The sequence below is a fragment of the Alligator mississippiensis genome, chromosome 3 (genome assembly GCF_030867095.1).
Source record: "Alligator mississippiensis isolate rAllMis1 chromosome 3, rAllMis1, whole genome shotgun sequence".
Classification (NCBI taxonomy): Eukaryota; Metazoa; Chordata; order Crocodylia; family Alligatoridae; genus Alligator; species Alligator mississippiensis.
The window spans coordinates 234,120,813-234,146,561 of NC_081826.1; the positions used below are offsets into that span (position 1 = coordinate 234,120,813).

Consider the following 25,749-nt stretch of genomic DNA (forward strand, 5'->3'; position numbering starts at 1 on the left):
CTGTTAGTTTGAAATCAGTAGTATAGGACTATAGAGACTTACTTAAATTGCTGTGAGACAATGGGTTTTTTGTGGCTCATACAGCCGATTTTGAGTGCATTTCACAGAGCCCCACCCCTCACCATTAATTGGAGGAGGGACTCTGGTGGCCCCATCCCTTGCTGCTGGTTGGCTAAGAGGTGAAAGCTGCCCAATTAAATAGTAAATTCCATGGAGGTATCATATAAACTACCATATTATTATAAATCTAAGTATTAAATTTAAATCTAAATCTTCGTATTCTGGTAAGCATTTTTCGGGGGGGTTGATTCCGCAGAAAATCACAGCCAATGCCATTTTTCAGTGATCATGATGATTGCTGTTTTTCACGGTTTCCGCACAAATCGCAAAACTGCAATTAAGTATGTCCCTAACTATAGCAAGGAGTTGACAACACAACCGACTCTCCAAAGCTAGCTTCCTACAGTCGAAGCTATTGTAACATCTGGCCACTAGGTGGTGTAGGAACAAATTTGCACTGGCCCAGGGTCAAATTGATTTTGGGAGCAACATTGTAGAGTTACTACACATTTCCCAAAGGACACCTGCAACCTGGATTTGAGTGATTTACTGCCAACTAAGGCTGTGCATCTTGTGTCTGTTTTACTTTTATTAGGTAGTAAAATGGATTTACTGCACAGCAGATACTGCAGTGACAGTGGTAGAAAAGCCCACAAGAAGATGCTGTTTTCTGTATTCTATATGCAGGGTTTGAATAGCATGCAGTAAATCATGGGTTGCACCACACAGTGAATGGTAAAGGAAAATGCTAAAGGGAATCACTGAACACCACCCATCTATGCTGAATGCCAGCATCATGTAGGAAAAAAGTTTGTGACTAGATACTTAGACTGTACTTATAAAGCACAGCCAACCTTCATTCTGACACTGCCAAACTTTTGAGTGTCTGATTTGCAAACCTAATATTCTGTTAAATGTTCAGTTCCTTCATTTTTAAGGGGACCACGCTGCCACTGCTGCCAGGTAGAACTTCCCCACCATACCTCTGTTTTCGGGAGATGCCATGTAGGGTCAGACCAGGAGGCAGCTGGGGAGCAGAGGGAGACATCTCTGCTTTAGTCTGGCCTGACTACTGGGGGGGGGGGGACAGCAGCATGAGGCTGCTGCTCAGGATACAGTTAGCCTGCTCCTGCCTCTGTGCTTCCCAGTAGGTAAGGAGCATCCTCTGGGATTCATGCTGCAAGGCAAAGGTGAGAGGGCCCATGCCCATTCTGCAGTGAAATGGAAGAGTTCCCTCTGCCCAAGTCCACAGACGGTGCCATTAAATTCAGGGGACCTCAGAGTTGAAAACAGTTGAAAACCACTGGCCTGGATGTTAAAAAAAAAAGTTTGCTTTTATTTCTTCCTTACAAACTTTGCCACAAGGGGTCACTCACTCACTGCAAAAGTTTTAATAGTTCACATTGTAAAACTATGAAGTAGACAAGTCAGTAAGACAGGATGAAAACACAGTGGCCTGTAGAAACTGTTGGTGGAAAAACCTGCATAGCACAGCCATCCCTTGTTGACAATCATCCCGTGTCAAACAGTGTTCTCAGCAAGAAAAGAATGCTTTAATGACTCGACCAGTGCAAGAACCAGATCCAAATTTGGCCGTTTCACTTTAGAACATAAAGCAAATCTTTCTGCAAACACATAAGCCCTGTTTGTGCATTCAGTGATGTCACTGAATTTCTTGCACTGTTGATGTGAATATACTAGAAGAAATACCGCAGATGACAGCTTTTGAGATTAAAAGAAAACAGGGCATCCATCACAGCAGGGATGGAGAAAGGGTGGTGTTAAAGAAGATGGTGTTGGCAGGCAACAGGAAGATTAAAGACCTTGTGTGGAATAGAGAATGTGTTGTCAGGTACCCAGAGGTGGTCCCCAATGGCACACAGAATACAGCTAGTTTGTTTTCCAATTCACCAGCTCATTAGGATTGTCTCTCCTTCACCTGGACAGTCTGGAGGGTTTTAAAAAACTGTGAAGGATCTGGTGTCAGAGAGAAGTTGGACTAGATCCTTGAGGTCCCCTTCCAACCCTATTATTTTACCAGGACAGAAACTAAGAACAGACCTTATTAACGCTAGTATTGATCTGCTTCAGAAAGAAGTCAGGAAAGCCTAGTTTAGAGAGATGCATGGCCCATTCCACAGCAAAGATACAGTATAAACGAACCCTGGAAATTATGCAATAGTTATGTACACAATACTTGCAGTTGCTAAACAGAGTTCATATGAGGCGTGCATTTTGTAACTTCCGTAGCACACTGTTTTTAGTCTCTTTAACACACACTTAAAACCAGATCACTGTCCCCTGATGCTTGGAGAAAAAAAACAGCGCATTACTTTCAACCTGCCAGCTTCAAGATATGGAACACAATGTGCAACCTAAATGCCAGGGTACAAAGTATTCAAGCACAAACTTAAATTGCAGCATTCGCTCCCCTGCAGCTTAAGTAAGTCTTTGTAGAGCTTTATGGTCGTTTCATGGTGTGTTGTTCTGGTATGAATAATTCATAAAACTGAGAGGATATCAAAGCTGTGTGGAACAGATGGATATACATGAGCCTCTGAGTCTACAGAAGTCTAGTTTTGGTAAAACCCTCAGAACAGCTCACACCTCCTGTAAACTTGTTTAAAGAGTTGTTCTGTGAGGTCAGGTAGAAGTTCTTTTGGGATCCTTAACAGCAGTCCCCAAAAGCAGGAAGGAATTGCAGCTTTTGATGAGGCAGTAGCAGAGATCTGAGGAATAAAAAGCCACCCGGCATAGCAGATCTCCCACCCAATAATATTAATTTGTAAAGATGAACCTAAAAGTTGTATAAAATCTACAAAGGAAAAGTACCAAAGGTAAGCGTATTGAACTGAAGTCCCATTCATACATACATACATGTTGGGTATATTTTAATCACATTTTGGGCCTATAGACATCCATCTAATCTAATAAAGTTTGTTCAAAATGGTCCACAAGAATATGTTCACTGGCTCCTGTGGCACACCACAGCCGCACAACCCCCAATGGAAAAAGAACTGTACAATGCTACAAGAAAAGAGAAGAGACAAAGGTAGCAGCAATGCCGTGGCTACTCTAGTGATTAGCTAAAATATGACTAGATGATGCCAGGAAATGGATCATTTCATTGTTAGAGAGAAGACAACAAATGAAGCCTCTGATGACTCTTGCCAATCAGACCCAAGGGATGATTCTAGAGAAGCACTGATACATCGGTCCCATATCAGATTGGCACCGATATAAGGAAAATTGACTGTATTGGCAATCAGCTTTTTTTGCCTGATGTGGCTGATAGTGCCACTGATAAATGTCCTGTGCAGGCGCAGGCGCAGCACAGCACAGCAAACAGGTGGCCAGGAGTACAGCCCAGCAGTGTGGAGAGCAGCCAGGTCCAGCTGGTAAGTCTGTTGTGAGGGAAGGGGTGGGGGGCAGATCAAGGCCCCAGCAGTGAGGGAGGGGCTGGGGCAGGTGCTGCACAGCTGGGGTGGAGCCAGGGGGGAGGGGTGGCTTTTGCTGCTACGTGCACCCCTGGGAGAGGCATAGATTCATAGATTGTTAGGGGCTGGAAGGGACCTCACAGATCATTGGGTCCAGCCTCCCCCGTGGCTCTAGGCAGGAATACAACTGGGGTCAAGTGACCCCAGTGAGGCGACTGTCCAGTCACCTCTTGAAAACCTCCAGAGTAGGTGCCTGCACCACTGCTGGAGGGAGTTTATTCCAGTCTGGTCACCCTGATTGTGAAAGAGTTTTTCCTGGTATTAAGCCTGAAGTGGCATTTCAGGAGTTTGTATCCACTGGTCCTGGTCTTCCCCCGGAGTGCCCTAGTGAACAGTTGTTCACCAAGCTCCTGATCCACTCCTCTGATATAGCGGTAAGCTGCTATCAAGTCCCCTCTCAACCTTCTCTTTTTTAGGCTAAAGAGGCCAAGGTCCCTCAGCCTTTCCTCATATAGCTTGCCTTGCAAGTCCCTGACTGTATGGGTGGCTCTTCTTTGGACCCTCTCAAGTTTTTCCACGTCCTTACTGAAGTGCAGTGCCCAGAACTGGATGCAGTACCCCAACTGCAGTCTCACCAGTGCTGAGTACAGCGGGAGTATCACTTCCTTAGTTTTACACGAGATGCACTGGTTGATGCATGCCAGTGTGTTATTTGTCCTGCTGACCATCGCCTCACACTGACAGCTCATATTTATGTGATGGCCAATCATTACCCCTAGGCCCCTTTTGGCCGTGTTGCAAATCAAGCTGTCATCACTGAACCTGTATGTATGTTGAAGGTTGTTTGGCCCCAGATGGAGCAGCTTACACTTGGAAGTGTTAAACTTCATCTGGTTTCGGTCTGCCCAATTCTCTAGCCTGTCCAGGTCTGCCTGTATCTGCAACCTATCTTCTGGCATTACCACACTGCCCTGTAACTTGGTGTGATCCATGAACTTGGCCAGTGAGTTTTTCACTCCCCCATCCAAATCATTGATAAAAATGTTGAAAAACACCGGTCCAAGCACAAACCCCTGAGGGACACCACTGGCCACTTTGCGCAGGATGACACAGATCTGTTCATGAGAACTCTCTGGGTCCTACCCTGCAGCCAGTTTTCCACCCATTAAACCATTGAGCAGCTGAGCCCACAATCTTCCAGTTTTCCCACAAGGATATCATGGGGTACTAGATGAAAAGCCTTTTGAAAGTCTAGTTATGTAATGTCTACCATGTGTCCCATGTTCAGGTGGTGAGATCTGGTCATAGAAGGAGATGAGATTGGTAAAACAAGACCTACCCACGACAAAGCGATGCTGGCTGTCATTCAGAATCTTAACTTCTGTGAGCATATCTCACATAGGTTCTTTAATGAGCTTTTCCAGGATTTTCCCCAGGATGGAGGTTAGGCTGATTGGCCTATAGTTGCCCAGGACCTCCCTCTTTCCTTCCTTGAAGATGGGCACAAAGCTGTCCTTCTTCCAATCCTCAGGGATTTCCCCCATGCACCACGAATTCTGAAAGAGTTTTGCCAGGGGTTCCACGATGACCTCAGCCAGCTCCTTCAGCACTCTTGGATGAAGTCCATCCGGTCCTGCTGACTTATGTCTAGCTTTTCTAGTTGGTATTGCACCTGCTCAGCATCCACAGTGGGGAAGCTGCCATTTCCAGCATGCCCCCTATGAGCCTTATCTTACTTCTCTTTCCCCTTGACATACCAAAGCAAAATGGGCATTCAGGAGTTTAGTTTTGTGCTGAATGTCACTTATCAGCTGCCCCAAGGTGTTAACCAGGGGTCCCACACTTCCATTTGTTTTCCTTCTACTACCTAAATACCTAAAGAAGGACTTCTTATTGTCCTTGACTCCTGTGGCTTGCCTAAACTCAGTCACTGCCTTGGCTTTCCTGATCATTTCACTGCAAGTGCTGGCCACTAATGTACAGTCCTCCTTGAGGACTGTCCCTAGCTTCCACTGTGTGTACACCTCTTTTTTCTTTTTTTAAGAGGACCACAACATCCCTATTAAGCCTGGAGGGCTTGCCAGTCCTTCTGCTATCTTTCCTCTTTGCAGGAAGTTTTCTTTTGTGCTTTGAGGATTGAATCCTTGAGCAACGACCATTCTTTGTGCACCCCATTCACCTTCCCTTCCTGGTCCTACATCGCCTCCTGTACTAATGCTTTGAGCCTGTTGAAGTCAGCATTTTTGAAGTCCAGGACTTCAATCCTGCTGGTTGATTTGTCGACCTCACGGCAGACAGTGAACCTGATAATTTCATGGTCAGTGTTGCCCAGGTTACCCTCAATGTTCAAGCCACACACCAGATCATCTCCCTTGGCCAAGACCAAGTCTAGGAGAGCATTACCTCTGGTTGGCCCTTGCACTTCCTGGGTCAGAAAAAGCTCCTTGATCACAGTCAGGAAACTGCATGAACAATTTGACCTAGCCAAGTGTTCCTTCCAATCTATGTCTGGGTAATTGAAGTCACCCATAACAACCAAGTTCCTTGCATGCGTGGTCTCTGTCAGTTCTCGAGAGAATTTCAGATCTAGCTCCTCCTCTTGGTTCAGTGGCCTGTAGTAAACGCCTATAGGCATCTTGGGCTGTGCTCAGGGCAGGCAGTGGCAGCACTGGGAGGGAGCGTTGGGTGGCTACAGTGAATTTTGGGGTGGCTGCTGTTCCCCCCATAGCCGCCATTGCCTGTTCTGAGCATAGCCCGGCCCAACCCCCACTGGGAAGAGCTTGGTGCTGCCCTAGCCCCAGCCTGCAGTGGCAGCCTGCCTTCGCCCCGCACATAGATCTGGGGGCACACACTCCTCATGCCCTCTTGGGGTGTGTGAAGTGGTGGGAGCCACCTCCCCACCCCATGCTCCCCAGATGAGCCACTCACGGCTCTACCCTGTGCTCTGCCTCTGTTGTGCAGTGCCTGCCCCAGCTCCACTCCCTCCCTCACCATGGGGCCTCGATCTACCCTCCTCCACACCGCTTCCCTCCTCCCACAACAGCCTTACCAGCTGGATACTGCTCTCCATGCTGCATATTGGAATCAGGCCAGTATCAGCCAATATGGCTCATTGAAAACTGGTCATCGGTATCGGCCCAAAAATTCTCTATCGGTACACCCCTAGACAATTCCTTCCTGGCCTCAAACATGGCTGATCCCTTCAATCCAGGTTATATGAGCAACACTCAGCAGCCAGGGCACCTGAGGAGTATCCATTACATCACTCATCCATTACATAGCAAAAGACCAGAAGAACTGTGCAGTGTCACAGCCCATTATAGCCACATGAAAAACAAGCGTAAAAGGATTTTTGCGCGTAGGAGAGAGACTTAATTCAGCCTAATGCTTCTTACCTTCTCCTTTCTCAGCAAGCAGTGACCTTACCTTGTTTAACCACATCTTGGTAAACAATTGGTCTTTTCTCAAATGGCTCTTAGTTTCTTGAGCTGCAATGATAAGACAGAAATTTGCACGCTCTGCTCTCCGTAGTCCTCATACAGTGCAACTCACAGATGGGCCAGCACCAGGTCCACTTCAAGAGCCTGTGTTACCATGACAGGGATCACATTAACAACTGGACAGTTCTCTGAAGTGAGGTTCATAAATCTAGCTTAGTGCAAGAACAAGGAACTGTTGCAATTTACTGCATTGATCTATAAATTCTCATTAATGACTACAGTACAGAGCTTAATTGGAAAATTCTACTTAATCAAAAGGCTTCCCACGGAACCAGTTTGCACCTAATGGCATTTGATGGCAAGGACAGCTGCTTAATTGGGATGGTAATTTCGTTTAATTGGGACACCTTCAGGTGACCTAGTGATACTTAGGTCTATGCTCACATCATTCTCGTGCTGGTTTTGCCTGTTTGCTTCTCTAACAGTAGCATATCCTTGCCTCTTAGGGTGCTGTTACAGATTACCTTTAAAACATTTTAAATCTATGGAACATTATGCCTTCATAAAGTTAGAACAGCTTCAGAGCAGTTGCAGGTTAATGCTTAATGCTGTCTCTGACCTGCACAACTGTGACTAGATGGCCTGGTGAGCAGGAGCATGGACAAAAGCCAGGACTATATTCCTCTGTGCAGGGAGAAGGGCATGTAGCTCATAGGTGAAGGAACCACCATGGGGGCTGTGACTTCCACTGCACAGCCATCAGCACCCACCTGGAGCCATGGGGTAAGGGAAGAGAAAGTCGTGGAAAAAAAACAAAACTGTTTGAAGTGAGCGGGCAGAGGGAAGAAGTAAAGAAAAAGATGTGAAAAAAGACTTAAAAAAAAAAAAAAGACTAAAATCTTGCATGTATTTTACTGACTTGGGATTGGGTTGGGAGGAGGGGTTGGGTTAGTACTCACACCAGGACAGAGATGAGACCCAGCTGAGAATGGTTTCCATTCTCTTCACAGAAGTAGGTGGTAGGAGCACTGTATGCATACAGGTGCTAGAGCAAGCAGTAAATTGGTGAGCTGTACTTGGATGCTTAGAGTGGTTGGGGTGTGCTGGGGTCACACCCCCTGGGGTAGAGGGGTTGTTGGCTTGGGGTCATCACCAGTCCCTAGGCAATAGAGTTCAGGAGGGTTGAAAATTTGCCTATGGAGCAAAAGAGTGGGAAGGGCTGGGAATGGTGCATCCTGGGATGCTGGAGGAATGGAAATAGAACATTTTATTTCCCTAGAGCAGACTAACAATACCCTGGAATGACCTGGATAAAAGGGATCAAAGATAACCCTCACCTGAAGTGGCATACTTTTAGAACATCTACAGGGTACTTAGTGTGGGTTAACACCTGTTAACTTGTTTTAATTGCCTTTATGATTGCCTTAAATTGCTTCTTGTGTATGGCCCACATGTAGTGGGTTTCCTCTCTGAGCAGCCCGTCATCAGCTATGGAGAATGAGTGGCCTCATTCCTTCATCTCGGTGTCAGTAATGCAGTATCTTAAGCCTCCCAGAAGCCTTAAGAGACTAGTCTTTACTGGGATAAGCTCATTACTGCTTTTCTGACAGTGCCTCTCCCTACTATGTTGTTAACTCAAAATACTTGGGGCTTCTCATGAAGTGCCAGCTTTTAGAGCCAGGTAACCACAGGAAACCTGTGTTTATATAATGTTTAACTTTTATAAATATTGAGAAAAACTTAAAACATGAACCCACAAAACCTCTCCAAAAATCCATTTTTTAAAACTGGCCTTTGAAGGCCTGGAATTGGTAAAACTGGGCACATCTACACGATATGTTTTCTGCGGAGTTGACTATTTAGCTCTGCCATAGTCTCAGCATCTACACGTGCAGCCCTATTAGGGCACAGGAAACTAGTCAACTCTGCCTAGATTAATGCTTGTAAACACAAGTACTATCCTATGGCAGCATTCTTTAGTGCACAGCAGTGCATGTGTAGATGCTGATGGGGCTGGCTAGGGCACAAGGGTGCTTCAGTGTGGGGGCTGCCTGCCAGCTAGCCCTGCACTGGAGCACCCTCGTGCCGCAGCCAGCCCGTTTACAACACATTGAGCCGAGTTGGAGCAGCCGTGTTGGCAGCCTCACTCCTTGAGTCTTCTGCCAGCTGGGGCTAATCCAACCCAGCTCAACTTGCTGCTGACCTGGGTGCATGTTTAAATGCAGTACCCGGGAGCAATAAATACCAGTGTGATATGCACTGGAGTTTATTGCGTTCCATTAATTGCACATGTGGACACAGCCACAGCTAGTGGCTTTACTTTTAAGTCAGTTAATTGGGGTGATTTCCATAACTAGGACAAAAGCATATATCCCAATTAAAACAGTTCTGCTATATCATGTAAAATAACTGTTGCAAATCATTTAATGCAGCAGTGCTAATACTTTTAGCCCCCTAAAATCGGCGTGGGGCAAGCCTGCGGGCTGGATTGGTACCTGTGTGCCAGGATTGGGCTCTGCACAGCCTTGGTGCACCAGAATAGGGTCCTGGGGCACTGCCCTGCCAACGCACTCCAGGCTGCCTTCGATTGGCTCCCTATGGTGGGATGACGCTCTTGGGCCCCACCCCACTATACCAGGATTGGGCCCCAGAGCCCTGTGTGCTGTGCAGGTCCACACTGTCTAGTTTGCAAGGCTCCCCATAAAGCCAGAAATTGCAGCAGGGTAGCTGCTCTGTGCCCGCAGGGTGGCACAGCTGTTGTTTCACCACAGCTTGTGTTCAATGAGTGTGACAACATGTCAGGCCAGGAAAGCAACAGTGGCTTAAAGAAGAGAGAGGCAGAACTGTACCATTTCTTGGGCAGCACACACCGCTACTGGTTCTGGCAGAAAACAGCTCGAGTCTTCAACACGTGCTGAAGAGTGCATAGACTATATGCCTTTGTAAATAATGCTGAACAAATTTATCTTTGCTTACATTTGCATTTAAAACATGTTCAGCTACAGCCACCACCATCAATATGCGATTATTAGTGTAGACAGGAACCGAAGGAGAGAGGACGACACATGCTCTTCACCACATAATACATTTGCTTAGGGGTTAAAATTTGGCCTTAAAACCTTCTCTTCCCATACTAATGCTTTATAGGGACCAATAGCAAGTAGGAATCAATTCCTTTTAAAAAAATGTTTAAGAGGGCTCTATCTACTTCACCTTTTTATCTAGGCAGGCATTTAGCAAACAAAACTTGGCCGAGATACTTAGTAGATCTTTAGTTTGTTTTGATATTTTAGTTTTAAGCTCTGTTCTCTTACTGTATGCTGCCTCAAGCCTTTGTTGGGAAGGGCAGATATAAATCACATAATAAATAATTAATTACTTGTAATATTATACTAGGAAAGGTGGGGTACAACCTATTGGTATATAATCATCTGTAGATACTGCATAGCTTTTATGATTGTCTGTCATATTGTCTCTCTATATTCAACGGTGGCTTTCACCAAAAAATTATATGTCCCCCTCAAATATTAGTTTCTAAGTAAAAAACAACAAGCAAACAAAAAACTCTGAAAAACTGCAGTGCAGAAAACAATGAAAATTTGAAAGCTGCTGGGGCTTTTTTTCATGCATCTATTTTTCTCTTTATATCTATTTCTTGCTCTCTCATTCTCTCTCTATTTTTCATATTATATATATCCCTCTCTCTCTATATAGGAAAAAAAATATATATATATGTGTGTGTGTGTGTGTGTGTGTGTGTGTGTGTGTGTGTGTGTGTATATACATATATATATATAAAACCCCAGCAGCTTTCATGTGTTTTCATTGTTCTCCGCACTGCAGTTTTCCAGTTGTATTTTTTTAACTTACAAGCTAATATTTAGGAATGTATTTCCACATATTGTGGCTTCCAACATTGGCGGCTCGTGATCACTAAAATATGGACATGTATGGTATGGACATACATTTTAGCTGCTTAAAAAGAGGAGGGAGATCTGTTGCTTGAGAGCAGCAGAAGCTGTTGTGATGTGTTACATACACATGATCCCATACCAACACAAAGTGAGCTAAATCACATTAGCTTTCACCTTGAAGGAGGTTAGAGTTGGAGTGGTTCTGGCACACTTGTAGGCCTACAGAATCATGTATGCATTACTTGCATCGTAGCAGCCTGTATTGGGGTCTTTTAATATTGATACCATTTTTTTTTATCTGTCTTTGCCCTTTTATTTGAATATTAGAGGAATAAGACTGGCTTATCCTAGCATATTTTACAAGGGTCTACTTGCTTACAGAAATGATGCACATTTTTCAGTATTTCTCCCAGATTGCCTTCTCATTTTTGTTAACATGCAAGTCTGGGAAGAGATCAAATGGTTAGTGTTTCATTCAAGGAGATACTAACCCTCTTAACCTTTGTCCCAAGTGTGATGCGGAGACGCTGCAGGAAAACAACAGAACTTTACAACACGAGGGACACTTTGATTAGCTGGAGGAGTGATTTAGAATATGAAATGAATGTAAGCTCCTCTCGCTATGGTCTCAACAGTCCAATGCTTTAAAAAACATAAACTTTGGAAAGCCACATCACTTCTTTTTCTTTTTTTTTCAGACAGAGAGAGAGAGAGAACATGTGTAGTCAAGATGGTCACCCTTTGCTGCAGGAGGAGGGACAAAGTTTAATCTGTCCATCCAGGAAAGACTCCTAGACCCCTTTTCAGTAATAAGATCTATGGTTCCTCAACTATTTCTTTTCAAACAAGGAAGTTCCCCCTTTGGCACAAGCAAAGGCTTGTTTTGTACATGCAATGATAATGATGAAAGTTGGTCCATGAAAAGGAGGGGGGCCTTGTGAAAATATCTAGCCTCATCTATTTTAATGAGATGCTAGGGCTCACAAATCGAAGCACTAATATTCTGCTATGTTTCTTTGCTAGTGGCTGTTTTTTATCTGTGCAAAATTTGCATGAAGATGTGTCAAAGGGAGTCGCTTACCAACAATCTAAAAGTGGAGAATGAAATAAGAACAGTGATCAAGCACCTCCATCAGAAAGGACTGATTCTCAAAGGAAATCTATTGGGACAAGGTAGCAAATGCTGGCAAAGACTGGCTATTTATATGACAAAGTAAAAATATTGGGCAGCTGACTGAGAATCAACCCTGAGGAGAAGCTACAGTCAGGATGCCTCAGAGAAGCCAGTGCACAAAAACAAGTTGGTGCAGTCTACAATCAAGACCAGAGCATGAGAAAGGTGTCAGTAAGATGGGCGAGCAGAACGTCAACAGCTGATCAGAGGACACTGGAGACTTGACAGGAAACTTAAACAAACAACCCCCCCGCTCCCGTGAGTAGACTTGCTAATCAGGTTGAGAGAATGGGTTTTGCACTTTGATCCAGAGACCAAGCAATAGCGCATGCAATGGAAGCACAAGAGTCTCTACCTGCAGAGATGTTCAAGAATGTGGCATCAGATGGGAAAGTGGTGGCTGAATTTTTGGGACAGTGGAGAGTATGACTATGACTGAATACCTCTCAAGAGATAAGACCACTGTTGGTCTGTACCATGCTAGTAAACTTCTGCACTTGCAAAGAAGCTATAGAGAAGAAGTGCTCTTTAAAGGCAAGCTGAGGAATGGTGCTTCTCTAGGAAAATGCATTACCTTGCACATCCAAAGATGAAGCAACTAGAGCAACCAAATATGGTTCTGAATTGCTTTTCCATCCACCAGATTTGGCTCTGTCTGGCTCCTATATCACTTTCCCCAAGTTGAAAGAAATCTTCTGTAGAAAGAGTTTCTGGAGAAAGGTGATTGCAATAATTAAGGACTTTCTGAATACGCAAGACAATAACTTCTACAAGATGAGCACAGCCAATTTGCAGCTGTCTTGAGCCAGTTAGGACAAGAGACATCCATCAAGCCTCTTGATGACAAGATGATCTATATTGAAAAATAAACAGTTGAGCACAGATAATGTTTGCTTCTTGGTCATACTAGAAACATATGAATACCCTCATAAAAGTTCTTGCTTTTTAGTCTCTGCCCATTAATTCATGTTTTAATAGATTAATCCATGCCTGCGATCTTCAAACTCGACTAATAGATCCTGACAATATCATGCATGTCACCCTTTTGAGAACTCATACATTCAGCAGAATTATCCAGCAGGCTGTCAGCAAGTATAACAGTGTAGGTAGTGATACTGCAAAAATGAGGACTATGCTGCATCAATAGTGAGGAAGTTGAGAGAAACAGAGAACATTAGTTCTACAAGTGAATTGCTACTACTTGCCTATGCTAACTAATTTGCATATGTAATTTGAGACACAGGTTTCCTCTTAGCTCTGATCATGTTTTATTAAAGTAAATACCCTGCAGATTTGATATACAGGCAAAATTCCTTTTTAAAAAGGTTTAAGCTTGACTTTATACACGTATGATAATTCTTAGTTTTGTTTTTTTTAAACCTGCTACATAAGAAAATATCTTCCAACTTCCATACAAAATAGTACTTTTTTCTCTGCTGGTAGAAGACATTGATAAAATTTTTAACTGTCAAGTGGTCTGTGTAACTGTTACAAAAGTTGTATACAAAAACGTTCAATGCAAAAATTCCAAAGTACACTCTGACAGCTAATGCTCTGCGAACACTTTATTACACAAATTACATTCAGCTTCTGAAAATAGTGTTCTAACAGTGATACCATCTAAAAATAAGACATCCCCAAAACACATCAAATCAGGAGGAAGGAAAAAAAATTAAATAGACTTTTTTCTTTCCTTCAATGCAATATTAATGTTAGTGATTTTAAAAAAATAGAAGAAGATTTAGCAGCTTTGTTTTCTTGTGGCACTGTATTTTCTCTGTACTGCAATAGGTTAAGGACATTGAAGAGGAAAGGCACAAAAGAAAGAAATTGGCAACTGAAGTGTTATGGAAAAAATATTGTCAAAGTAAATAAATGGGACTTATTTACAAGTACAGAAAAGGTCCCAAAACTGAAATGAGAAAATACTACTACTTTAAATCAGTACTGCAATAAAAAGAGGATTGGTTTCTTTATTAAGATGTTCACGTAAAGACAACGGCACTGATATGAAACTTCCAGACACTCCTCCACTTAAAAGAACAAAACTAAAACTGAACTAAAACCAAAAACATCCCAGTGTACAGCCCCACGTAGACTAGTACAGTTTACAATTAAATACACAAAATCTTAAACGTGCTAAAGGGAAAGGAATCTGGCATTCTTGGTAGAATTGTTTAATGTAGAAATCAAAGGCTGGTTTCAGGATGATGAAGTCACTGGCGGGGGCGGGGGTGCTGAATACTCTTCTTCTGAGTCAGTACCATCATCTTCATCTTTTTCTTGATCACTTCCTTCGGTACTAAGTCGGTCAAACCCTTTTCGACTGTAGCCTTTGCGACTTGCAAAGAAGTTCCCAAGATTAAGGCCCCCTGTACCTTTTCCTGTAGAAAGGAAATACCTGACATAAGCTTCTCTTTACTGACCGTGGGAGGAAGATATCCCATCTAACCATTCACCACTTTAATGGCATTTATCCTTTTTTCTAAAACCAATTTCTACCACGCTGTTTTCAAAGGCCAATATGCATGAACCATCTTGGGAAGGCAGGCACATGGACTGTGGTAGAAGTAGTTCTACCCTTAAAAAAATTGTTAGAGCCATTAGTTAGGATTAAGCTATAATTTTTTGAGCATGCTCCCTCGTGCTTCCAGAGATTTACATATAATTAGCAACCACAGAGGTAGCACTTCACTTCATTCTCTGTGAAAAGGGAAAAGTTAGTATAATGGCGACTGGCTTCCCTGTGGGAATTATAGATCATCTTCAGTGGCCAGATGTCAACAAATGAAATATGGTACAGAGGCAGGCATTTATATAAATGGATAATGAAAAATAGAGCTGAGAAGCTGTGCTTCCGTGCTTTTCGCACTGGGAAAATTCCCCAGGCAGAATTGAAATGCTCTCAGATCTGTTCCTGGACTGATTTTTATTTGAATAAAACCAAAGATATTAGACTCAAAAGGTCACAAGCGTTTTGCATTTTGCTTACCTCGAAATCTGCCCAAGATTCTGCCTGAACCTGAGTCAACTTTATGATCAGCATCAGCTGGAAAAAACAAGACACATTTCAAAATAAGCTTCAATAATCTTATTATCCAATGAAATACCAGTGTGCATTTTCTGAACCACTCAAATTGATCAGTAATGTAGAGAAATAAAATTTATAATCACCCAGTTTTCTGATTAGTGTAGAAGTATAACTGGACAAAATAACTGGCATCCAGTAAGTGCTCAGTCTGTGCCACTGTTGCTACGAGTATCTTAGCAGTTAAAAAAAAAAATTAAACTGTCAGATCTGAGACACTCTCTCTCAAGTGCTGGCTTATGTTACTGTGAAAGCATTAGGAGGAGAAAAGAACTTTGTCACTGTGCCCGGACAGCTCCATTCCAACACATGGCAAGATGCATCATGACATCTGAAAATGCATGTGGTACAATATGCTAGACGCGTGGTAAATACTAGGGCTGTGCGAAGCTTCGGGTGCTGATTTGGTTCGGACAAGATTCGGCTCAATTAGGTGGCCAAATCTGAATCAAATTGGGAGACCAATAAAAAGCTATGAATTGATTCAAAGCTCTCTGAATCAATTTGGAAAAGATTCGGAGAGCTTCAGTGATTTGGGCAGTCCTCATTCGCTGCCGCAGGGAGCTGGACCCAGACTCCATGCTGGTAAGCAGGGGGTGGGGGAAGGAGGGCTGCAGGACAGAGGAGGGGACCATGGGGGGACCCCTGCCAGGTCCCATCCCCCCTGAGTGCCCCCCAATTCCCACCTGCCCTCCCAGCCCCATCAATGGCTGCCCCACCCAGCCTCAGCTCCCGGCTCTTTTAAAAACAAACAAACAAACAAAAAGCCCCGCACTCACTGGCTGCTGCCAGGCAGGGGAGGCGATCTCTGCTGCCCCCCACTGCCCCATGCTGCATGGGGGGCTCTGCTACAAGCTTCCATCCCCCGCCCACTATCCCAGCCCTGCCAATGGCTGCCCCACTTGGCCCCAGCTCCTGGTCCTTTAAAAAAGAAAAAAAAAAAAGAAAACAGGCCGGCACTCGCCAGTTGCTGCAGTGGCCATCAGGGCTTCTGGGGGCTCATGGCAGAGCCCCCCATGCAGCCCAGGGCAGTGGGGGTCAGCAGGGATTGCTCCCCCACCCCCAGAAGCAGCCAGTGAGTACAGGGCTTTTTTTTTTTTTAAGAGCTGGGACACTGGGGTCGCCGGGGCAGTCATTGACGGGGCTGGGAGAGTGGGCAGGGGATGGGGCCTGTCTGATTTGGAGATTTGGCCAATTCAGCGGCAGCCAAATCTCTGAATCAGATTTGGCCAAATTGATTTGGGACAGTGATTTGAATCACCCAATAGAATCACTTGTCTCTCAAATTGGCTGAATCTGAATCCAAAGTGAATGCTAGCTGCTTTGCACAGGCCTAGTAAATACCTCCCTTGTCTAAAAATTTCCTGAGCTACCGAAAAAAAAAAGACTTGACTTTGCAATCCCAAACCTGAAAAAAAAAGAAGCAATCCCAGGGCTAAACTCTCCATTGTATCACTCTCACACACACGCACAGAGTCATATATCACACATATATATTATGCATGTGTGTGTGTGTGTGTGCACACGTGTGTGTGTTCTCAAATCAGCATAAAACTTAGAACTCAGTTTGAACTCTGTTCAACAGCATAGAACTAAGTTGCTTTCTTTTTACCAGTGGCAAAAATTAAAAAGTTCAGTTTTATCCATGTGTTTCCAAAAATTAGTTTTCTAAAAAAAGGCACTAGAAGGATTAACAGGCAGCAAATGCAGGGAGATTGCTGGAATGATCCAAGAGGTTTTATATAATTTTCCAGCAGCACAACTCTAGAGCGAGGTGACTGGGGCAGCTGCCATGGGTGTTCACTTATAGGAGGGGTGGTCCACAGAAAAAACCCACTGCTTCTGCAACCATGCTGCCATACTTGGAAGCATGATGGCAGCCAGAATTTGCTGCTGACCCCTCATCTTGCAGCTGCTCCAGGCACCCAGCTGCATTGTTATGCCTCTGGTGCTTTCTATGATGCCTTGGCCTTCTGGGGATTGTTTTATCAAACCACAAAAAAGCCTCTTGCATCTCCCAGGTCTCAACATATAAAAGGGCCATGATGACAGCTACACTTTCTACTCTTCACACAAAATTCATAGATCAATTGCAAAGAACTATTAGATTGCTCAGACTATATTCTAGTATTTCACATTACTTTCTTAGCTTATAATACTGGAGGAACTTTGAGTTGCATGGTCCCTGTACATTTTATTCCATGTACTTTTAATGAAAATTTGGCAAAGGTATATATCATACAAATAACCTATGGAAAGAACATTTAACTGGCACTGCATTGTAATAGTTTCAAAGAAAGACCATATTACGATAGACGAACACAATATGAACCGAGGGAAAACTTCACATTGTTAGTGTTATAACTGCTCATTAAAGATGTTACAGCTGGTTTCCCAAGGGAGGACGGCACATAATGCTTGACACAAAATATACTCAAGATGAACAGGAATTTATATTTCCTCAGACAATTAACTGCTTGCATTTTGCATACACCTTTATCTGTCGCTTACTTAAAAAATAGCACTTATTCTGAAGAACAAAAGATTCTAAAAAACTCCCACGGTGAAAAGCAAGCTCTGCACTGAATTTTAAAATAAAGGACTCGACTAAAACAAAATAATAAAATGTTGGAATTATATGTCTGGGCTTTCAGAACCCAGACTGCAATTACAAGGACAATTCATGGGTTGCATAGATAAAATAAAAACAGTTAAAGATGCATTCACTTGTGCATGCCAGAATTAGATTGGATGCAGTATCTTGCTATCTGTACAGGTGGTTAAATGTAGCCTCTCTGCATACTTTTGTTCCTTGTTCTTTAATGATTTATTTGAATATGAAAATCCTGATCTGGAATTTAAAAATTATGCATAGTTACCTCCATACACCATTGTCTTCCTCCACCAAATAAATACCGCTATTGCCAACAAAACAACAATAGGAATAATTAGAAGTGTTGTAATAAGAACAAAAGAAACTCCAGTGTTAGCCTGTTGGACCAAATGTTGTTTTTCCTGCTTCTTCAGAGCATCCGATGATATGGGGTTGTTGTTTTTCAATCTGGCTTCTACAATTGTCTCTGCTTCTTTAAGAAAAGAAAAGAATAATCATTTGTTATCTAAACATTTCAACTAACATACATAAAGTTATTGTTGAATACAGTCTGCTACTGCACCTGATGTTTCCAGTAACAAGCAACCCTTAAAAGTATAAGCTGATACTCACACCACATTTTTGCTTGTGCCATCTAAAGAGCCATGCAGGGGCCTGATGGTACAAGAGGAATCCTCTCTCCATTTCCATAATGCTTGGGGGGCAGGGAATAGAGAGAGGACAACCACCAAGGGAGATTTTCTCCTAAACAATTCTAGTATTTGAATAAAGGTGGAATCCTACAGAATTCCACTCTTAGAACAGTCGTTTCTCAGTTACAATCTTTCTTTTCTCGGTATTGCTCCTCTCCAAGAAATGTAATGAATTTGAAAAAAAAAAAAAAACCCCTCTGAATACGGATGGATTTTATTTTAGTCTGGTCAGGGGGTGCTCACACCTTTTGAGATACGCTTTAATTGTACTGCATGTGCTGTGTTTTGCATTGGTATAATCACCACATGAAGTGATTCCATATGCTCATTTCCATTTTCCTGTACAACCACAGAAAAAGATGAAACAAAAGGAGATGGTTAAAATTACTGTAGATTATAGTTACCACGAAATGGCATGTCCCAAAATCCTAGGAGGAACAATAAGGTTTCAAAAACAAGGGATTTTAATTATAAAGTTTATAAGACTGGTAATGTTTACTGGATTCTCCAATAAAGCACCACACATACACAGTACTTTAAAGCAAGGGTATGCCATCAAGTCAAATCTGACAAAGTTTGATAAAATTACTATGCTATCCCTTCATGTTTAATGTGGAAATAAGGCAGCCAAAGACTACAAGGTCCTAGCATGAAATACTCCACTCCACTCTGAAGTGAGCAACTAGAACCTATTGGGATTTATTTTCACTGCAATGTTTGGTTAAGTTTTCTACGCTTGAACCAACTCCTCTTGACATAGCCTACCGCAAGAGGCTAAACAATAATCAGGTGACTGGAATATCAGGAGTCCCCACAGGATTAATTGGCAGTACTAGCAACAGAAACACTCAAAATTCAACCAGCACCCTGTGACAAGCTAGCTAGCTTGATTTCAAGAACCTGAGATAGAGATAGATATGCCTGCAAACACATGGCAGAAGTCAGGATAACATTTTATTATACTTCAAGGTAACAGAACACTAAAGACAGGCCTTTATTTTGCATGGGCCACACCTCCAAACACACAAAAAACGTCTGCAGCCATTGCAATTTTATGTCTAAGCAGGCATCCCTTTTCAGGTTCACAGCCAACTGTCTATGGCACGCTCACTTGGATTTAGAGGGCATTTATACATATGCTCTGTGATGAGGAGGGAGAGGGGGAGCACTTTAATTGAAGTGCCTGGAGCGTCAAGTGTATCAGAGTCCTCGTGCTGAAAAATGGTGGTGGGGGTGCTTTAATTAAAGGTCACCGAACAAGCTTTAGTTAAAGTGCTCCTGCTGCCATTTTTCAGTGCGGGGACGCTGATGCATGTGATGCTGGAGTCTGCTGGAGTGTGGTAATTGCCACGCTCCAGCAGACTCAATTAATCAAGTCTGCTCCGGCGTGTCAGAGCAGCCTCAGTGCATGTGTATAAGTGCCCAGAGTGCTGGGTTTGGGGAAGGCAGTGCAGCAGCCATTTTGACCAGTGGACTGATTTCTAGTTTCTAGCTTAGCACATAAGTAAATCATGATACTTCAAAAATATATTTTATTAGTTCCACTCATTTCTTATTCCTAATAAATTTTGTTTTCACTTGGATTAGTATTTATGTAATTTTTCAGAGAGATATCCCTGTAGAAGACAAACCAGAAATTCAAGGATAGGGAATTAAAAATGTTATAGAATTAATAATTCCTTTCTCTCTCCATGCTCCAGTTTGGCCAAGAAACGTCGACAGTGAAGTCTACACATGGTAAGTCATGCTACATGCCATCACTTAGAGTCCAGTAAACACACAAAGAAAGAGCCCACAAGAACAAGATGAGAGGAGAGTTGGTGGGAGTGTCTGTTACAGGGAACAGAGTGAAACTATACACACAGAGTAAAAAAAAAATATTTTTTGGAACTCTCTCTCTGCTTAAATTTAACTAATAGACTCAATTCTCTTAAAATTCTGAATTTCATAATGTAGTCCTTGCAGTAACTATAATTGCTTTGAGTGCTTATATTGCTATTTTTATATAATGAAATATTTAGCCATTAAGATAAAGTTAATCTTGTTATGATTTACTTTTTATAATATTTTAATCAGTCATTATTGTTCTGGAATTAACCATCTATTTTACATTTCCTATTCCTATTAGCATAAATATATTTGAACTATTGGTCTCATAATTTTAGAACTTACATTTGATACAAGGAAAATGCTTATGTAAGGTCTGTGGTATGTTTAAAAAGAGGTAAAGAAAGAATGAATGGTGTATGTATGTGACAACGTGAAGAAAGACAGTCCTCTTGCAGCAGGTGAAAATAGCCTTCTGTGGTTTAATGGTTAAAGGTTGCAGCAATGTCGAGTCAGCAGTTAAGGATTACCAACTACTAAATCATGCCTTCACCCTGATGGCTGAAGACTGCAAGCAATGACCCCCGTGAAGACTGCAGACCGCAAAGCCAGAAGATCACGTCCTACCAATCCCAGCCTGCCAACGGGACAAGGAGGATGACCTTTGCGTCTGACTCAGTGGAATCCATACGCTTGTACGGACAGCTCTCACTATAAAGAATGAACACAAAGACAAGGCTTTGGGTCTTTCCACCTGCAAGAAGGAGTTTTGGACATGTCCAACAAGACCTGACTCCAGCCGTTATGGGCAATCTGGCCAGCTACCAGACTGACCTGAGTGACTTGGTAACACCTTGGAACTTGGTAACACCTTAACCTTTGCAGGACTATCTATCTGTATGTGTGTTTGTTTCTTTCATATGAATGAATGAATACGCATGGGAATGAGTGAAGCAGATAACCTTACTCTTCTTTATTCTTTTCATGTTTCATGTTTTATGTTCCAAAAAATGCGGCGTTGTGCCTTATCCTCTCATAAGATTCCTGCTTGTTTTTAATTCACATTGTACGCCCTGTGCAGACAACAGTAACACCCTGAAAAAGCTTACTGTTTCTTTAGTTGCTTCTTTCCTGTAAAATCCGTACAGTGCCCTACAGCATTAATTTTCAAAGGTGCTTAAGTCCCAGTAAAAACCAATGAGACTGTAAGCTTCCTAGCCACTTAGGTGCTTTTGTCCTAAGATTCTAGGACTGCATCTATTTTGCAAAGGCTCCTAATGAACTTGCATCTTGTTCGTGTTCAAAGTTTTGCGAGAATTTTTGTATGCCGCGTTTTAAATTAATAAAAACTTTTAACTTCAAAACAAATTACAGCAGCCTGTGAGGTTTTCAATATTTTGTGAAAAACAGCTCAACTAAAAATCACACATGAAATTATATCAAATTTAATAGCATGTCATAGTATGAACATATACACACACTACAATATTCATATGCACATTTATGACATTACAATCTGTTTTGTGGAATGTTTTCTTCACATTTCATTAACCACTGGGCCTTCACGTTTAAAGTGTGACATGACAGCAAAGAATTATGGGATTCTGTTAGTTCTTTGGTTACTCAGACAGTTGTTATGGCCAACAGCACTGTCTTCCATCTGCCATCTAGCATAATCCTTCTGATGCTGGCAGCAATACATCGTCTTCGCTCGGCTATCGTAATAGCAGCTGTATTCTCCACTCTGATATTTCTAACAGGAGCAAGTAGCTAATGCAAAACACATCTGTCCATTTATTATGGAAAGAATGACACAAAGTGCATCACATCACTGGATACTATTCACTTTCAGGTGGAGCTTATACTGTCTGTTTTCACATATGTGGTCCTAAATAGTTTAGCAGGTAATTATTTTAACGACTCCTTTAGTATCCATGAGATGCTGTTGACTTATTCTAATCTAAACAGTTTTGTTTCAATGAACGGTGATGATAAACAGAAAGGAGTTTTCCTAAAGGATTCTCTGCACCATAATGTGTTTCCCAGAATGGTCTGCAAGAGCCCAAAGTAGTTATGCGCAAATGCTATTAGGCCCCTTTTTCTCCCCTTGAAAGCTTTGGGAAAAACTGGTTGATATCATGGTGATTTTGGTAGCAAGAACTGGAATATCTCATATGAGCAGCGTACTTTATTTTAAGATTATATTTAAGTTTTTTGATCTTTTGGCTTACTTCCATATATGTCTACGTGCCTGAAGCCAAGGGCAGTTGCTCTGAATTCAACTGAACAAAAATAAATAAGAACACTGTAGCTACAATCCACTAGGATCACTCAATAACCATGTGCTTTTTTCTGCAAGGGAAATATCATTTCCTCTTTTGTATAAGAGACTTGTAGAATAAAGTATTATAATGTTTTAAAATAAGTCCTTTTCATCTATGTTAAATTATGCTACCTCTTTCAACCTTGTGCTGTACACTTCTCCTTATCTGTCTATATTAAAATCCCGATATTCTTCTGATTCTCTTCTCCCATTTTATCCTTATTTTCACTGATCTTTTGGAAAAGGAAAAAGTAAATCTGGGAGAACAACTTTGATCAAATTGAGAAGTTTTTTATACCATACATTATACCCAGACTGCCAATGTGACTTCTACACAAATAAGAAAATGAAAACAACAGCCATTTTGAATATATGACTTTTTCACTAGATAACTAGGACACCTGTATACCATAGTTATTGCTGCATCTAATGGAATGGACACAGACACTAATCTGTGGATACCAGAGGGTCATGTAGAATAGTCCCCTGGGTGAACCTTCATTTCAATCTCCAGGACACACTTGTCACTGAAATTGGAGTGTTTCCTCTCTCATGGAGCTGAGTCTACCAGATAAAGCAGAGCACAGGCCACCTTCTATCCCTTCCCCCGGCCAGCTCATTGTAACTCTGCGCTGTAGGAAATGACAACCAAAGGGAGACTAATTAACATTTTTCCTTTGATATTTTTGGCAAGCACATTTGCAAGGCGAAAAAAAATAGTCTAGCTGAAAACTTTTGTTTTGCCCATTCCCATAAGGAATCAGACTAACCTTTTATTTCCTGAACCTCGATACCAGCCTTTTTAACTGATCGATGTTCCATTTCTGTAATACAAAATTGCTCTTCAGACCAACTGACATTTTAGAAAGCCTTTGATGACATTTGCTTGTTAGCTTTACTTTACAATCCTGAAGTAAATAATCACATTTGCATTTGAGCTTCACCAAGACTGTTTCAGAACAATCCCCTGATCAGAAAACCCTATGAAACCATGAGCTTGACTCACAGGTTGCAATGACAACTAAATCCTACGCAACAAAGTTGTTTTGGAGGCCCCAATACAAATTCCTGACATTTAGTATTGCTGGAATTACCTAGTAACAACAAAATTGGAGGCTGTCAAGGAAAAAAACTTTAGGCACTGGAGAAGTAGTATTGAGGATACAGTAGATATGCTATCATCCATCATGTTAATTCTGCTGTGAGTTAACACTCAAACTTTGTTCCTCCTCCTGCACAGGACATTGTATGCCTAGCAGTGAGGTCTTTTTTTTTTTTCATGTGTAATAGATTAGCCAAGGCCCACCTATTACAATCAAATAGCACTTTTCCTAAGAGCAGCAGTACTAAAGCTAGCATCTTTCCCAAATTCCAAGATGGGCAATTATATTTTCTCTCACCAAGTGACATCTGCATTTTCAGGTAGGGACATACTTCACATCCTGTCCTGAACTGTAGTGCAATATAACCTGTAGTGCCTGTTGTACAATATAAACCCTTCTACCTTAGACACAGCTGCAGTCACATACCATGGGTCTCCAGCGCCCGGAGGGCCAGTGCTTGCATTTGCAGCCCCTGTCCCCCCCAGGCCTTCCTGTAACAATACTTAAAGTCACATTGCTTGATAACAACTCTGAAGGGCCCGGCCGGTGCCTGGGGGCCCCCTCCTGCCCGCCCCGCCCCACCGTTGGTTTGCCACTGCATAGCTGTACATCAATAGTGGGTAAAGGAATTCCTATATGTAGTCTGAAATGCACTTTGTAAACTTCTTGAATTAAAAGATACTATACAATGCAAAGGCAAGTCACTTAACAGTAGATGTGTCATCCCATCTAAAAGGCCTATTCGGGGGGGGGGGGGGGAGGGAGGGGGGAAATGGTTTTGATTTTTTTAGTATTCTTTAGAAAAAAGGAAGAACAGAGTCAACAGTTACTGCACTAGCCTGTGACCTCAGACTGGTAAGGGAAGGCCAGTTCAGCAATACTACCAACTGTCTTGAGTACGCTCAGAACTAGCTAGCTACTGTCTTTTTATAGTTAACATTTGATATTAAAATACACATCAAAGTCCTCACTTCATAAAACAGCGAAATTGTGAGTGAACTATTTAGTGGTGAGTTTTCATAAACCTTTACTTTTTCATTTTCTTATGAATGAAAGTGTAGAGGTGTGTCCTGTTTGGAACATTGGAACAACAGTATCCAATCAGAACAGTGGTGAACCTGGTCTGGTACCTGGTCTGCTAGTACCAGATGCTCCAGAGGAAGGTGCATGAAAAACAAACAGCCGACTATGGAATAACTAGCTTAGATAACAAGTTTATTTTAATGGCAGACAGCAGTTGGCTAATGCCCTGAAACATGACCTGATATGACACAGGTTTCATATTCTTCATGCACTTAATATCCTACGTAAGGCATCTGTAGATCATATTGTTGTTTCTATAAAATATCTATTTTTTTCCCCTGAAGCTCACTAAGTTGAATGTCTTGAATATTCGAGCCCCCAAGGTCTGGAATAGACTCTCCAGAGGTGGTTCAAGCACCTACTTTGGATTCTTTTAAGAAATGTTTGGATGCTTATCTTGCTGGGACCCTTTGACCCTAGCTGACTTCCTGCCCCTGGGGCAGGGGGCTGGACTCAATGATCTTCCAAGGTCCCTTCCAGCCCTAATGTCTATGAAATCTATGACATCTTAGATGCTTCACCTTAAAAACAAGCTGCTTAGTTTGGGGGTTAGAAGAATATAGTGAACTGGGGAGTTTTCCTAGTTAACAGAAATACAGCAATAAATTAATTGATCTGGTAAACTGATAGATTCCCCATGGAATTAAGAGGGACTTTATTTTGGATTATCACTCTATTTCAGCCACAGATAGTTTCCACGTAACAGCTTCTAAGGAAAACAGGACTTTTGGCAAACAACACACTGAAGTATACTTATACATTCAGTTAGATGCACACAAGCAATACAACAATATAGATCACTGGTTTTGTAAGAAAAACTGAGAATGCAAAGATTTAGATAGTCAGACAAAACCATTAGCATGTCAACAACAGTCAGTTTGGCTGACACAAAGACCAACCAATTTTTTGCTGCATGTTGCTTACACAAAAGCAGTAGGATGTGAAAGTGGAACCTGAAAAAAAACAGCCAGAGGATACTTTCACTGAGAATATG

At 42.2% G+C, this 25,749-nt stretch overlaps 1 protein-coding gene and 1 long non-coding RNA gene across 12 annotated transcripts in view; one reads left to right on the forward strand and one right to left on the reverse strand.

Moving 5' to 3' along the window:
- Positions 1-6,445: 6,445 nt before the first annotated feature.
- On the forward strand, positions 6,446-14,097 carry LOC132249580 (uncharacterized). Its single transcript, XR_009461080.1, has 2 exons — positions 6,446-11,457; positions 11,550-14,097. It is a non-coding gene; the product is annotated as an uncharacterized LOC132249580 (long non-coding RNA).
- Positions 13,573-25,749, reverse strand: part of PAM (peptidylglycine alpha-amidating monooxygenase) — a 272,458-nt gene continuing 260,281 nt past the window's right edge. For 4 of the 11 annotated variants that reach the window (XM_059724977.1, XM_059724976.1, XM_059724983.1 and 1 more), the window contains 5 exons: positions 23,340-23,393; positions 20,874-20,957; positions 17,993-18,199; positions 15,018-15,074; positions 13,573-14,409 (listed from right to left, as the gene is read on the reverse strand). In XM_059724977.1, the coding sequence (XP_059580960.1) occupies positions 14,228-14,409; positions 15,018-15,074; positions 17,993-18,199; positions 20,874-20,957; positions 23,340-23,393 (584 nt within the window). In that variant the 3' untranslated portion in view covers positions 13,573-14,227. Of the gene's footprint in view, positions 14,410-15,017; positions 15,075-17,992; positions 18,200-20,873; positions 20,958-21,675; positions 23,202-23,339; positions 23,394-25,749 lie in introns of those variants that run through there. The other 7 variants (XM_059724981.1, XM_059724985.1, XM_059724980.1 and 4 more) reach the window with 5 other exon arrangements.